The sequence below is a fragment of the Urocitellus parryii genome, chromosome 1 (genome assembly GCF_045843805.1).
Source record: "Urocitellus parryii isolate mUroPar1 chromosome 1, mUroPar1.hap1, whole genome shotgun sequence".
NCBI lineage: Eukaryota > Metazoa > Chordata > Mammalia > Rodentia > Sciuridae > Urocitellus > Urocitellus parryii.
The window spans coordinates 78,377,882-78,392,703 of NC_135531.1; the positions used below are offsets into that span (position 1 = coordinate 78,377,882).

General features: G+C 37.4%; 1 protein-coding gene across 7 annotated transcripts in view; it reads left to right on the forward strand.

Annotated features, from left to right (window-relative positions):
- Positions 1-14,822, forward strand: part of Cast (calpastatin) — a 112,691-nt gene that overhangs the window by 37,880 nt on the left and 59,989 nt on the right. For 5 of the 7 annotated variants that reach the window (XM_026385867.2, XM_026385866.2, XM_026385870.2 and 2 more), the window contains exon 3: positions 4,096-4,167. In XM_026385867.2, coding sequence (XP_026241652.2) covers positions 4,096-4,167 — 72 coding nt within the window. Of the gene's footprint in view, positions 1-4,095; positions 4,168-11,897; positions 12,121-14,822 lie in introns of those variants that run through there. The other 2 variants (XM_026385872.2, XM_026385873.2) reach the window with 2 other exon arrangements.

Genomic DNA, 14,822 nt, shown 5'->3' on the forward strand with positions numbered 1-14,822 from the left:
CATTCTTATTATTCAGATAAGGAAATTGGTGTTTAGAAATGTTTCTAAACTTCACCATAATCTCATAACTCACATTTGTTTGGCCGGGATTCTTAAGACATACATGAAAAGTATAGGGTCATTATCCTAGAGAGCGTGGTACCTTTTCGTGCATAGTCACCAAGTCTCAGGATAATAGGAGGCTTCACTTATGACCTTCACTGATATTTCATGTAGCAACGACATAGCCACTCTGCCTGGTTCTTGAATCTTTTTTTTTTTTAAGAGAGAGAGAGAGAAATTTTTTAATATATATGTATATATATATATATTTTTTTTTAGTTTTCGGTGGACACAACATCTGTTATTTTTATGTGGTGCTGAGGATCTAACCCAGCACCCTGCGCATGCCAAGCGAGTGCGCTACTACTTGAGCCACATCCCCAGTCCCTGGTTCTTGAATCTTCATTGTTATTTTGAAAACAGATTTTAAGACTTTAATTCTGAGTTACTCAGTAAAAAACTTTTATAATAACTAAAATAGACATACAAAATGTTAGACAATTAATTCTTTTCATGCCTTCCTGCAACCCAAGATCCAAATCATCTATGTGTACATTCTCTAGTGAGCTTCTTTGCACAGCAGAAAGTGTCCGTTTTGCTGACCTCTTAGTTGATAGACTGATTTGGAGATGAGGCAGCTGCTTCCCATAGTGTGGATTCCTAGTTCATGGAAATAGGACCTGTGTATATCAACAGTCTGCTATTGAGCAGGAGGATTCCTGCAAATGGACCAGACTTGGTGCCTTAGAGTTTGAATCCAATAGAGGAAAATAGGGCATGGAAGAAGACACTGCTGTTCCTGTCAGTCCTTAGTACCTGTGACATGCTGAACCGCAAGGAGGAAATGACTCAGCCAGGCCTGAGAACGGAAATAAGAGACAAGAGGCAGGATGTTTCTAGCAACCTACTTTCTGCAAAACTCAACAAAGAGATGCACATAAATATTAGAAAGAATGTGATTGATTAGCAAAGGAAAATCTGCTGGAATGCTTTTAGTCTATGGAAATTAAGTAAAATAATCTAAAATTTAAATGTATCATAGGATTAGTATTCTCACTTAACATCTTAACCTTTTATTATAGGGAATAGAACATACCAATGGTTAGGACGAATGTGGGATGAACTTGTTTTGAGAGTTTGTACTTACTGTGGGTAGATGAATTCCATTCTGCACTGGCTTTTTCCTGTTCCTCTAATATATCAATCCCATTCTTAGCTCAGGGCCTTTGGACATGCTCCTCTGTCCAACTAGATAGATACCTCTTCTCTCCTGACTCAGCTTTACGGGATTGATTTCTTCATGACAGTCAGGACGCAAATGCCATTTCATGCATCCTGTCATCCTGTCAACACTCAGCCAGTCACTGTCTCATTCCACTGTTTTATAGTCTGTTCAGCAGTCATTGTGCTCTGATAACATCTTGTATTTTGTTCATCTATTTAGAGACTGGGACCTCCTACTGGAATATAAGTGCTGTGAGAGAAGAGCTTTTCTTGTTTAATTGGCTATTTTATTTCTACTGCCTAGAATAGGGCCTGGTTCATAGTGAATAAACAAATGAATGAATACATGAAGTCACACACAATTCAAAAAAGGAAACCAGATCTTATACATCAGCTGAAACAATCTGTAACTAAAGTTTGGTTCCTAACCTGAAAATAATGTTAGACTGTGTGTGTGTATATGTATAAATACACACACACACACACACACACACACACGCACACATCTAAGCTTTTATATTAAGGTTTATGTTTTGTTTTGTTTTTTTGGTACCAGGGATTGAACTCAGGGGCACTCAACCACTGAACCACATCGCCAGCCCTATTTTGTATTTTATTTAGAGACAGGATCTCACTGAGTTGCTTAGTGCCTCACTGTTGCTGAGGCTGGCTTCAAGCTCAGGATCCTCCTGCCTCAGCCTCCCAAGCCACTGGGATTACAGGTGTGCGCCACTGTGCCTGGCTTTTATATTATATTTTAAGCGACATTTATAAAGGGCTTAGTAAATGTTAGGAAAAAATTAATGAAAGATCATATTTATAAATTCTACTCTGGTTCCAGCTGAACTACATTGGTTGTCTATAGATTATACACTGAATCCGTTTGTACATTGTAGTTGTCAAGAGTGTTTTTAGTATACTTAGTAAGTTCAAAATCCTTGCAAAATGGACGAAATTCAGGCTATGTCCTCCTTTCACCACTTCTCGGATCACTCCCATATTACTAGCTTTTTAGCAGCTCTATCATATTTATCTATGGTTTTCTTTCCCCTTGGTTGATGGCAGTACATGTGTGCTTGAGAGAAACCATTTGTTTATTCTAAAAATAATGCCCAAGGGTCTGCAATTCATGCAGGTTTCTCTGAGGCCTCTAGATTCCATTTTATAAAAACATGTCTAACCCTGGTGATCTTCCTGAACACTTGGAGAATAGTCAACCAGTGGATGCACAGAGATTACACAAGGAGCACAGAAAGATAAGTTTTGATTTTTACACTTGCATAGGTAGTATTTTCCCTTTAGGAGAATAAGACTTCAAACCAAACTTCCATATCTGATAATTTTAAAAAAGCAACAAAAATTTGACTAAGCTTTTCATCAAATATCAAAGAATTAAACCAAATTATTTTTAGTTTTATATATATAAAAATTTTTGCTGCACAGTTAAAGATCAATTTTATACATCAGCTAATTAATGCTTTGCCATCTCTTGTGTATTTGATGCTTATCATGCATTATTCACATATTATAGATCTTGGAGTATAATCTCACAGTTTTATATTATAAAGCTTTAGAATTTTTATGTTTGCACTTTCTGATATAGATATTCAAAACTAGGAGATACATGATATGAGGGTCTTGTTGAGAAAGCAGCTGTATTTTATGTTTTCTTTTTTGCTCACTTGTTTTCCTTTTCTCAGTAAAAATATTCATATAAGAAAATACCAAAAATGCCCAAGAAGGAATCTTTTTAAAATCTTTTTCAACCCTACCATTAGAAAATGATCCCAAATGAACTTCAAAAATGATATTATACATAATATTTTATAATGACTTTCATTTATATAAAATAAGGATAATGTACTTTCATTTAATGTGATTTCTTTTAAGAAATGATTTTTAATAGCCACAGATATTTCATCCTGTAGCTATGTCATGGCCTAACCCCCTACTGGAGTAGTATAATGTCGGTAAGGGAAAGGGTCTGAAGCAGACATCCTTTTATTTGTTGTGGCCATGGTCAAGTTACTTATCCATTCCATTCCTCATTCTTCTCACTTATAAAATGATAGTAACAATAGTAATAGTTTTATGTCAGTTAATGTAAAGATTTTAATAGGTGTTGCAGATAGTGCTTAAAACACAGCTTTCAGAAGCTCTAATAATAAATATAATTTATAATAATAAAAATAATTATATCTATAAAAATAGAATTATAATGACTATTATTAAAACATTGTTATCTAGGCATTGTTTATTATTAAAGCATTGTTATCTATAATTCTATTATTCTAATTTATAATTATGTCATTTGACCTAGCACATCATAAATTCTCAGATATTCATTATTATTGCTTATATTATTTTCACCTTTTTCATGTTACAGTATTGTGATGAATACCTTTGAATAAAAGTCATTTGCTCTTTTCTTAATCACTTCCTTAAGGTAGATTTTTACAAGTAGAATCATATTTTAAGATATTGCTAAATCATCCCCCATAGAGGCTTACTATTGCACACAGAACTGCAAGAGGGGCAACTGCTGCACAGTGAGTGATGTTTCTGGAAGGAAATGACAACTGCCCATGAGACGGTTTTTGCAGTTCTTCAGAATCTTTGAATATTGAACAACTGGGATGTATGCAACTTACTCTTCCTTTTCATTATTTATATTCTCTTAAGGCAAAGTTATGAAAAATTAAAATCTTGTTTACCTTGGGTGTGTCTGGTTTTGTTTGAGAAGGTATTTTTATTAATAGGAAAGTTAGCACTTGACTACATTGTTAAGGTATTCTCCCCCATTGAAACTAATGTTTTCTCTTTTTCAAGGAAAAAGCAGCAAACCTTGGGAGCAGTCAGCCCTCTAGAAGCCATGCTGGTGGGAAAACCCTGGCCACAAAGGTCAGTCAATTCCTGAAGATGGGAAGACCCTTATTCTATCCTACTCTACAGGGGTATCCCCAGTGGGTGGGGCCTGTAAAAGAGGCAAACAGTGCCCATTTATTTCTGACATTTTTCAAACAAAGTTTCATTTCTCTGTTGGAGACAAGAATGTAATTTCTCTGTTGAGGGTGTGGGAAGGGATAGGACTCTTGCTGTGTGGCACAGGATGATTGAGAACTTGTGGTTTAGACTCCCAAGAAGTTGGGACTGCAGGCATGTACCACTGTGTCCGTCTATGTAATTTCTTCACAATGATTAGAGGTTTAAAATTTAGTGAAACCATTAGCTATAATTGTTCCTGGCATATAATAATAAGCATTTAATAGATATCATCATAAATATCTACTGATACTTTTGTGTATAGTGCAAGTAGACATAATTGGCCTTTTCCTTCTTCAGAAAATAAAATCCCGGTCGTGAGCATGAACCACACTAGGATCTCTGCTAAAGCTCTATATAATTCTTATGTAATCCCTTCACCACCTTAGTATTGTCATTCCCTTGTACCTAAGGAAACCAGGGCTGAAAGAGGCTAAATAAACTCAACAGGGTCACAAAACAAATAAAATTAGATTTCAAGCCTGGGTTTCCTGTTCATACAAGGTCCTTAGCATAGCCAGACCCCATAAGCTCTGGCTGAGCTTTTTATTTGTATATTAAATTTCAAAGCTTTGCAGCTTATTTTTAAAAATCATTGATACATACTTTTCAAGATAAAGAACTACAATTTTGTCTAGTCATTTTTAATGAAATGATTGTGTTCGGTCTTCCAGGGTATCCAAGTTTATCTAAAACCTTAGTATATTTCGGGATTATCTATACAACTATTTCAAATAACATTTTTTCCTGTAAAACTGGAAGTTTGTGAGCTTTTTCACTGATGTCATTTGTTTGATAAAGAGTTAATATTTTAGTATCTCCCAGAAGTGAGAAGAGGCTGCGTCCTCTAAACCTGGGCTGAGCATAGTAACACCACCCTAATTTGAGGTATCGAGTGTGTTTTTATAGACCTTTTCAATTCTCCCTACCAGCAAGAAAAAGAATAAAAATCATTAAAAGATAATGAATTTTAAATACAGGGGGTAAATTAATGTTTGGGACCAACATAAATCCCTACTCAGGTCTGCTGTCTTTTGCCATTCTGTTACTGCTATTGGTGACTCTAGAGCATTAATGATCATTGAGTGGAGATTGTCCATTCATCCAAACAAACCTGAGTTTGAATTTCCTCTTTACCATTTATTTATTAAGTGTCACTGAGCCCTAGTTTCCTCATCAGAATGGCATAAAAACTTCTCTTGTCACAGTTGTTGTGAGACTGAAATGAAATAAAATATATAAAACACTGTGCCCTGGGCCTGACATTTGATAGGTGCTGGGAAAATATGTCTCTGATGTGATTCTTCTTATCCTCATTTTCTGTTGTTTGGAGGTCTCCAACTAGAAAAGATTTTCTAAACATGTCTGATCTTTTATGGTGTTAGGATTAATATTTATTTACCTTATCACTCAATTACACCTCTAAAAATGAAAAAGCTCATTAGCAAAACCCACATGCAATGATATTTGGTGAAATCATTTGTAAATGGTTTCCAGGATTGCTATTATCTAAACTTTGGGAGAGTTGGTATGTCCTGGGAAAACAAACTTAGTTTTTCCTTGAAAAGTCTTAGGCGTTGAAAGGCATAAGAATCAGATCCTTTTCTACCACTTTCTTTCTACCAGGAAGTTCTCTTCCAATCTTTTGGGGGTAGGATGATTGTAAAAATATGGCTCACCCCTTCAGACTTGTTTTGTCTTAAGTAGGTGAGGAAGGTGGCATAGCTGGCCACATGTTTGTTGTTTTAGTATTTAAAAGCGAACTTGAAGTTCTTTCCTTGACATCTTTCCCATCCCTGTTCTTGTCGCTCAGTGTTGCTCTTTCTCACTGTTTTTCTAACTCACTTTCCTCCTTCACTAGTTTCCTGAATGGTAGGTTTCTTAGGGTTTGTAATTCTTCCCACCCACTTTTCTCATGTTCTTAACACTCAGAGTTGTAGAAGAAAAACTACAGATGCTTGCCTATTTTTTCTTTTGATGTCAGATTGGAAAGACTCTATCAATATCTCTTTAAAAATTGTCATTCCTAGCCCTCACAAAAAAAAAAAAAAAACTGGGATATTGGTGTGCGTGATAACTTGAAGCCTTTTATTATACAATTGCCAGAACACATACCCAGGCAAAGTAGCATTCTCCTAAAACATTCAGAAAACTCATGAGCAAATGCAATTGAAAATTAGCATTAGTACTGTTTTTCATCATTCTGGACACATTTAAACTGAAAAATAAAATAAGTGCTAATTTTATAATTATTGAGAAAACTTTAACATCTGTCTTTAAAAATACCTATTTTGAAGCTTATGTGCAAGCTGTGTGTTATAGAATTATTTCTGCATATTGCCAAATTGTTAAATGAGAAGTCTTACAAAATAAGTAATTATGTCCATAATAATACCCCTTTTGCTATGCAGTTCTAGACTTAGGAAATCCAAAGTTCTTGAGTGGTATAGACAACAGAATTATTATTGTAAAATGTTGAGTGCTTAAATTTCTTTTTCTTTTATTTTCTTTTTGGTAATTAAGGAAAGAATGCTTATGAGGCTTCCGAAATTATCTAAGCTTTTACTAAAGTCAACATGAAAATAATTGTGATCAATAATTAGTCATACAATTTCATTGCTGGAAAATTTTTCAGACAATTTCTATTTTGACAATCAACATAGATTCTTCTGAAACCAAGTTTGCATAAGGAACGTCTCCATAGACTGTACGGTTTATATGTATTGGTTTATATGTATTGGTTGTTTGTTCCAGTTAGAATCAACTAGAGTTTAAGACAAAAAAAAAAAAAAGTTCCCAAGGGATAGTGAGTAGTTCACAGGGAAATCTAGGAAAGTCCAACAGAAGGAATCACTGTTCCTCACAGTCAGAAGCAAGGCCCAGCTATGTCACTGGGTTTCTCCTGCTCAACTCTGATGCCACCATAGCTCAGCATCTAACACCTTCAGAACTAGATGCCAGAAGCTCTGCCAGTTCCAGTCCTGATGACAAAAGCCTTGTCACAACATTTCTGGTGGAAATTCTCCTCACCTTGCTCACCTCAGACTCCTATGGCTCATTTATCTGATTGGCCAACATTAAGTCACATGTCTCCATCCTGCTACAGGGAAATCAGGGGGTTATGAATTTTCTGGATTCTACTCAGGAAAGAAGCATATTGTCAACATGTGGTGAAGATTTGCAAATGTGTGGTCAGCTACCAAATGACAGACTTCCACTGCAGAAAGGAACATAGGAGAAATAACTAATTGAAGAAGAAAATCGATAGTGTCAATATTCAGCAATATTAGGCATTTAACAGAAGAAGGTGCCAACAACTTTTCTCCCAGCCTAGAGAGGAAAAGTTCTACAAAAGAATAAGCAGAGCTTGGGGAAACACTTCTGTGATTTGGGTCCTCTTCTGCTATAAATAGCTTTGTTAACTTTGGCAACACAAGTGTCCTTTCAGGCTCTTTTCTCATCCATAATATATATGAGTTAGGGCTTGGAAAGTCACTGCCATTCAATGTCATAATCACCCCCATAGTGCCCTTAAACCATGTGTAGTTTGTGATGTGACTTCATGTGTTAGGAAAACATTTTATTTTAATAATATTTCATATACTTTAATGTGCTAAAAAAAACAAGTAGCACATCAAACTTCCACTGATATTTTTGCTTATGATAAGGCTAAATTAAAGAATAAAAAGAGTAAATCTATTTTTTAAATTATCTAAACTTATTATAATTATGAAAGATTTTAAATGTTGCATAGGTACAAATACTCAAAGTTTGGCATATGATTCAATCAGTAATTCTCATGTTAATGTATATACTGAATAAGTAGGGATTTTATTAAAATGAAGATCCTGGTTCAGGAAGTCTGGGTGATGCTGAGATCCTGTTTTTCTAACAAGCTCCCAGTTAACGCTGGTGCTGCTGATTTGGCAGCCATACCATAAGCAGCAAGGAGGCTGAGTTGCTAAATGTGGGAGTTGAGGCTACCTGTATCTGAGATTACCTAAGTATCAATTGAACCATCTGGTTAAAATGTAGTCTCAAGTCCTGAGCCAAGAATTTCTGATCCACCAAGGTGGATCAAGGCCCAGGGTTTTATATATGTAATAGGTGTCCCCAGGTGTTTCAGCTGCAGGTGATCTGAAAACCACATTAGGAGAAAGGATAACCGTTAGGGACCATGAAAGCCATAGTTCCTCAGGGAACCGTTAACATTCCCCTCCAACTCCAAGGTAGGAAGCCCTTTTCCATCTGGTCTGCCAACATAAGAATCTGGAAAATTCATTTCATAACCATGTGATTACTCATGTGGACTCTTTAGGTGTATAGAAATACCTTCACTGAGGAAGATACAGCTGCCTAACTCTGGGACCTGTGGGTCCAGGGCTTGTCCCTATTGGGGACAAGTCACCCTGTACTGTTTTTGTCATAGGAGAAATAAATATCAATGGAAGCTAGATGAGCTGAAGTTTTGTGAAAAGAAAAGATCATGCTTATAAGATCAACACGCATAAATCAAAGGCATTCCTGTATATCAGCAACAAATCCTCTGAAACGGAAATGAGGACAACTACTCCATTCACAATATCCCCCCAAAAAATAAAATACTTGGGAATCAACCTAACAAAAGAGGTGAAAGATTTATACAATGAAAATTACAAAACCCTAAAGAAAGACATAGAAGAAGACCTTAGAAGATGGAAAAATATACCCTGCTCATGGATAGGCAGATCCAACATCATCAAAATGGCGATATTACCAAAAGTTCTCTATAAGTTCAATGCAATGCCAATCAAAATCCCAGCTGCATTTCTTGTAGAAATAGATAAAAGAATCATGAAATTCATATGGAATAATAAAAGACCCAGAATAGCAAAAACAATACTAAGCAGGAAGTGTGAATCAGGCGGTATAGCGATACCAGACTTCAAACTATACTACAGAGCAATAGTAACGAAAACAGCATGGTACTGGTACCAAAACAGGCGGGTGGACCAATGGTACAGAATAGAGGACACAGTAACCAATCCACAAAACTACAACTATCTTATATTTGATAAAGGGGCTAAAAGCATGCAATGGAGGAAGGATAGCATCTTCAACAAATGATGCTGGGAAAACTGGAAATCCATTTGCATCAAAATGAATCTGAATCCCTATCTCTCGCCTTGCACAAAAGTTAACTCAAAATGGATCAAGGAGCTTGATATTAAATCAGAGACACGGCATCTGATAGAAGAAAAAGTTGGTTATGATCTACATACTGTGGGAGCAGGCTCCAAATTCCTCAATAGGACACCCATAGCGCAAGAGTTAACAACTAGAATCAACAAATGGGACTTACTCAAACTAAAAAGTTTTTTCTCAGCAAAAGAAACAATAAGAGAGATAAACAGGGAGCCTACATCCTGGGAACAAATCTTTACTCCACACACTTCAGATAGAGCCCTAATAACCAGAATATATAAAGAACTCAAAAAATTAGACAATAAGACAACAAGTAACCCAATCAATAAATGGGCAAAGGACCTGAACAGACACTTCTCAGAAGAGGACATACAATCAATCAATAAGTACATGAAAAAATGCTCACCATCGCTAGCAGTCAGAGAAATGCAAATCAAAACTACCCTAAGATACCATCTCACTCCAGTAAGATTGGCAGCCATTAGGAAGTCAAACAACAATAAGGGCTGGAGAGGATGTGGGGAAAAGGGCACTCTTGTTCATTGCTGGTGGGACTGCAAATTGGTGCAGCCAATTTGGAAAGCAGTATGGAGATTTCTTGGAAAGCTGGGAATGGAACCACCATTTGACCCAGCTATTCCCCTTCTCGGTCTATTCCCTAAAGACCTAATAAGAGCATGCTACAGGGACACTGCTACATCGATGTTCATAGCAGCACAATTCACAATAGCAAGATTGTGGAATCAGCCTAGATGCCCTTCAATAGATGAATGGATTAAAAAAATGTGGCATTTATACACAATGGAGTATTACTCTGCATTTAAAAATGACAAAATCATAGAATTTGGAGGGAAATGGATGGCATTAGAGCAGATTATGCTAAGTGAAGCTAGTCAATCTTTAAAAAACAAATACCAAATGACTCCTCTGATATAAGGGGAGGAAACAAGGACAGGGTAGGGAACGAAGAGCTTGAGACGAAGATTTTCATTAACAGGGTTGAGAGGTGGGAGGGAAAGGAAACGAGAAGGGGAATCGCATGGAAATGGAAGGCGATCCTCAGGGTTATACAAAATGACATATAAGAGGAAAGGAGGGGTAAGACAAGATAATTCAAATGGAAGAAGTGATTTACAGTAGAAGGGGTAGAGAGAGAAAAGGGGAGGGGAGGGGAGGGGAGGGGAGGGGGGATAGTAGAGAATAGGACAGACAGCAGAATACATCAGACACTAGAAAGGCAATATGTCAATCAATGGAAGGGTAACTGATGTGATACAGCAATCTGTATACGGGATAAAATTGGGAGTTCATAACTCATTTGAATCAAACTGTGAAATATGATGTATGAGGAACTATGTAATGTTTTGAACGACCAACAATAAAAAAAAATAAGAAAAGATCATGCTAATTATCAACAACAAAAAAAAGAAACTTTAAAGCTATATTTTTATTAAGAATTATAGCAGGGTCTTCTCGGGCAATTATAAAATTTTAGCGTTGGAAGGCCTCTTATTCATCTGCTTTATTTGACAGAGGTAGAAGAATGATAAAAATAAACAAGATGGCTGTGAGGAATGCATAGAAGGGGAAGTCAGGGGGACCCACTGAACACTTGGTGGAGTGGTGGCAGGCTGTGTGGAGCAGTGCTCTACTTTTTTTTTTTAATCCTGCTGGCTGCCAACTCTGTTTTGGCTGAAGGCAGCACTGACTCATTGCTCAGCTGTCACTAGCTAGGCCTGAGCTCTTTGTTCCTCAAACACTGGCCACCACCACCTCCCCACTTTCTCTCCAAACTCGGGGTCTGGAGACTTTATCATGATTGTGTATAGTTCTGGGCAAAGTTGGGATTCCAGATTTCTTTAAAATTCAATAACTCTTCTTTATTTCCACCATTCATTCTATATTTATTGGTTGTCTTTCTTCTATAAGAAAGAATGTTTCCTTTCCCCCTATTTACTTATTTATACATTCACTTACGTGTAGCAGGATAGACTTGTGAGTTCACATTTTATTCAGTGGCTTCAAAGCCATTCTTATTGATTTTGATTTATCATAAAAATGTACAACTCAATAATTCAGTAGGATTCTGATTCTTTTAAACTGCTCTTTTTTTAAAAAAAAAAAATCTATTACACAATTTAAAATGGGTTTGGGAACCCTTGGTTTTAGTGATTATTTACTGCATAGTTTCATGGAGACGTGGGAGGAGCCTATATGGGAAGAGTCACTTACCCAGCATTGCTCCGTATTTTGTTTTACCAAGGGTGACACCCAGGGAACGGCAGGCCTGTCATCAGCCCGCGCTGTACAGTACACAGGGCATGTGGCCTACATCACAAACTACGCGGTTAGAGTTGGCCAGCCCCCGGGGATGCCAGGCTCCTGACTGACTGGGGCAGGGGAGCAGGGACCTCCCTCCCGAGACTCATCAGCAGCGGCCGGGGCGTGGCCGCTCGGGAGGGCAGGGAACAATCCTGCGTTGCCATCCCGGGGCCCGCCCCGCCCGCCGCGTCACACTGCTGGCTGGGCTGTGGCTCCGAAGTGAAACCGCGGGGGCAGAGCCCAACAGGAATGCAAACATCCCGAAAACCCAGCTGAGGTCTCCTGGGCCCGCGAGCCGCACGCAGAGTGAGTACCCATTTCAGCCCTTTTGCGGCTCCACCGCAGCATCAGCTTCAGTTGAGCAGACTATGCCACTGGCCCTGTCCTTGCGCCCGGGCCCTGCCTGTCCCGGGCTTGGACCCTAAAGCTGATTGGGACATGCGCTCTTACTGATATCTTGACTCCCAAGATACATTTCTTTCCAGACAGGTTCTAAGTTCCATAGTGTTTCTTGAAGACCCTTCCTCCGTGTCCAGAATGTCGTACTGACCCTTCAGCTGGGAATGTACCTAGTGACTGAGATACAAGGGATTTGTGTGATTTGGGCCAAATGATGAAAGAAGAACAGCAGGCGCTGTGTTGATCTGGTGTGATACTGTGGTCTCTAGGGTTTAGACCCCCTCCTCAGCCGGCACCCCTCCCCTCCCCGCCCCGCCCCGGAGATGACCTCTGATTTAGAGAATGAGCTCACTCTGTGTGACCTTTCTGAATACCTGACCCATGCTGGGTGTGGTGTGGCAAGTGTTGTAACACGTTTCCATTCTATTTCCTTGAGCACTATCTGAGACTATAGGTTAACTTCACTGGTAGATGCTTTGTGTATCTTTCAATAATACAAAGTGTTTTCACTGAAATTTAAAAATCTAATCTGTTCCATAGTGTTAGGACCCCTGCATTCTCCAGTTATTAACTAGCAAGAAGCAAATTCAATATTCCCATTTTACAGCTTGAGAAAATGAGGCAAAGAGGCTTTTTGCAGCTTCCTTAAGGGGTGGGACCTTAGAGCCTATGACTAGTCTTCAAGATTCAGAGTGACAGGAATTCTTAGGCAGTAGTGGGGAAAAGTTCCAGCTGTTTGAGATGTTTTCTAGAGGAAAAACCTCTGCATTGCAGAGAAGCTCAACAAGCAGTGACATGTACTATTTGAAAGGGGGAAGTTTATTTTCTAGTAACTATAGAGAGCCTCTTCTGATGTTTTGCTTGTAGGCATGAATCCAATTTGCACTCTCCTTATTGAGTATCTGAAAGGAATATTGAGTTGCTGGGAATGTGGTAGGGTGTGCTACTTGGGCTCAAGGAGGCACAGAGGATTAAAATGAAGTAGTAAAATGGAGCAAAATCATGCTGAACTGCAAAAGGCCACCTCTACAGATGGATGGAGTCAGCATACAATAGCAATGAAGCTGAAGGGGGGACACGGTGTGTGTAGCAAGGACTTTTGGTGTGCTAGGCAAACTGTCATTTAGTGATTATGAAGTGACGCATTTAAGTATCAATGTGTGTGGTGTTCTTCAGTCTGGTAGAATTGGCTGAGCATAATGCCTCTCTTACAATTAAAGTTTAACAGGAATCCCACATCATATGCAACCACAAGAATGGGAAGTTATACTCCATGCATGTATAATATGTCAAAATACATTCTACCATAGTGAATAACTAAAATAACAAAAATTTTAAAAAGTTTAACAGGTATCACTAAAATAATAATTTGGAAGAATGAAAACAAAAAGAAAAGAAAGCTATCTGGAAAATAAGTAATTTATTTGGACTAATGTCTTCAAACTGGCCAAGTACTTATGTTTCTATTGTTGGGCTATATTAACAATTATATCTTGAAGTTATCACAACTTCTTAGGTGGAATTATTTACTTTTCCTCAAAATACGAACTACTTAATTAGTCAGTGTTATTTAAACAAAACATTCACAGTCAATGTTCTTTTGTGTACATATATATCTTTGTATCTTCTCTCTCATTATAGCTTACAATTCCCTCAGTTGGGTAATCATATAAAACAAATATATATATATATATATATATATATATATATATATATTCAGTTGTTGATGAACCTTTATTTTATTTATTTGTATGTAGTGTTGAGAATCAAACCCAGTGCCTCATGCATGCAAGCAAGGGCATTACCACTGAGCCACAACCCCAGCCCAACAGATATATATTTTAATACTAACATATTTAACCCCAGAAGACGGATAGATTTTATCCTATTTTTTGATACTTTGAATTAAATAATCTCAAGACTGGAAAAGTAAAATAAACCTTCTCAAACATTTTGCATTTCATTTTCTCTCCGTGAATAGCTCTATGTTAAAAGGTCAGCTACCCTAGGTTCTTCAGTAGGCATACTCATGGCATTTGGGGTGACAATTCTGAATTGTCCTTTTATTTCCAATGTTTAAGTTATTTCATAATATCTCCTTAGACTTGATGGCTTCTGAGCAATCTTACTCATTTGAACTTTGGAGATTTGGGTGAAAACTATGTGCAATCATACCAGTAGAAAAGTGACATTGTTTGGTGCATGCCCTAGCGTATTCTGTTGTTTACACTGAGCAATAATTAATCATTACAAAGTGACTGTAATTGGTTCTAGTGAAAAATAGATAAGCATCATCTGTATCATAACAGAGTATTAATAGTAATAGCCACACTTACTGAAATATACTGTATTCTGGCATATGTTGAACACTTGACATACTGTGATGATAATGTACTTATAAAATACTCTTTTTTGCCCATTTTGTAGATTAAGAAAATGACACTGCACCATTTCTCAGGATATCTTTAATAGCTCTCCATAAAATACTTTTTAAAAAATGAGGTTTAGTGAGTGAAGTTATCACATACTAAAGTCTCATTTGACTACAATTACATCATTTTTAAGGATATGAGCTTTTTAAATTTTTTTTTTTAGTTGTAGTTGGACAA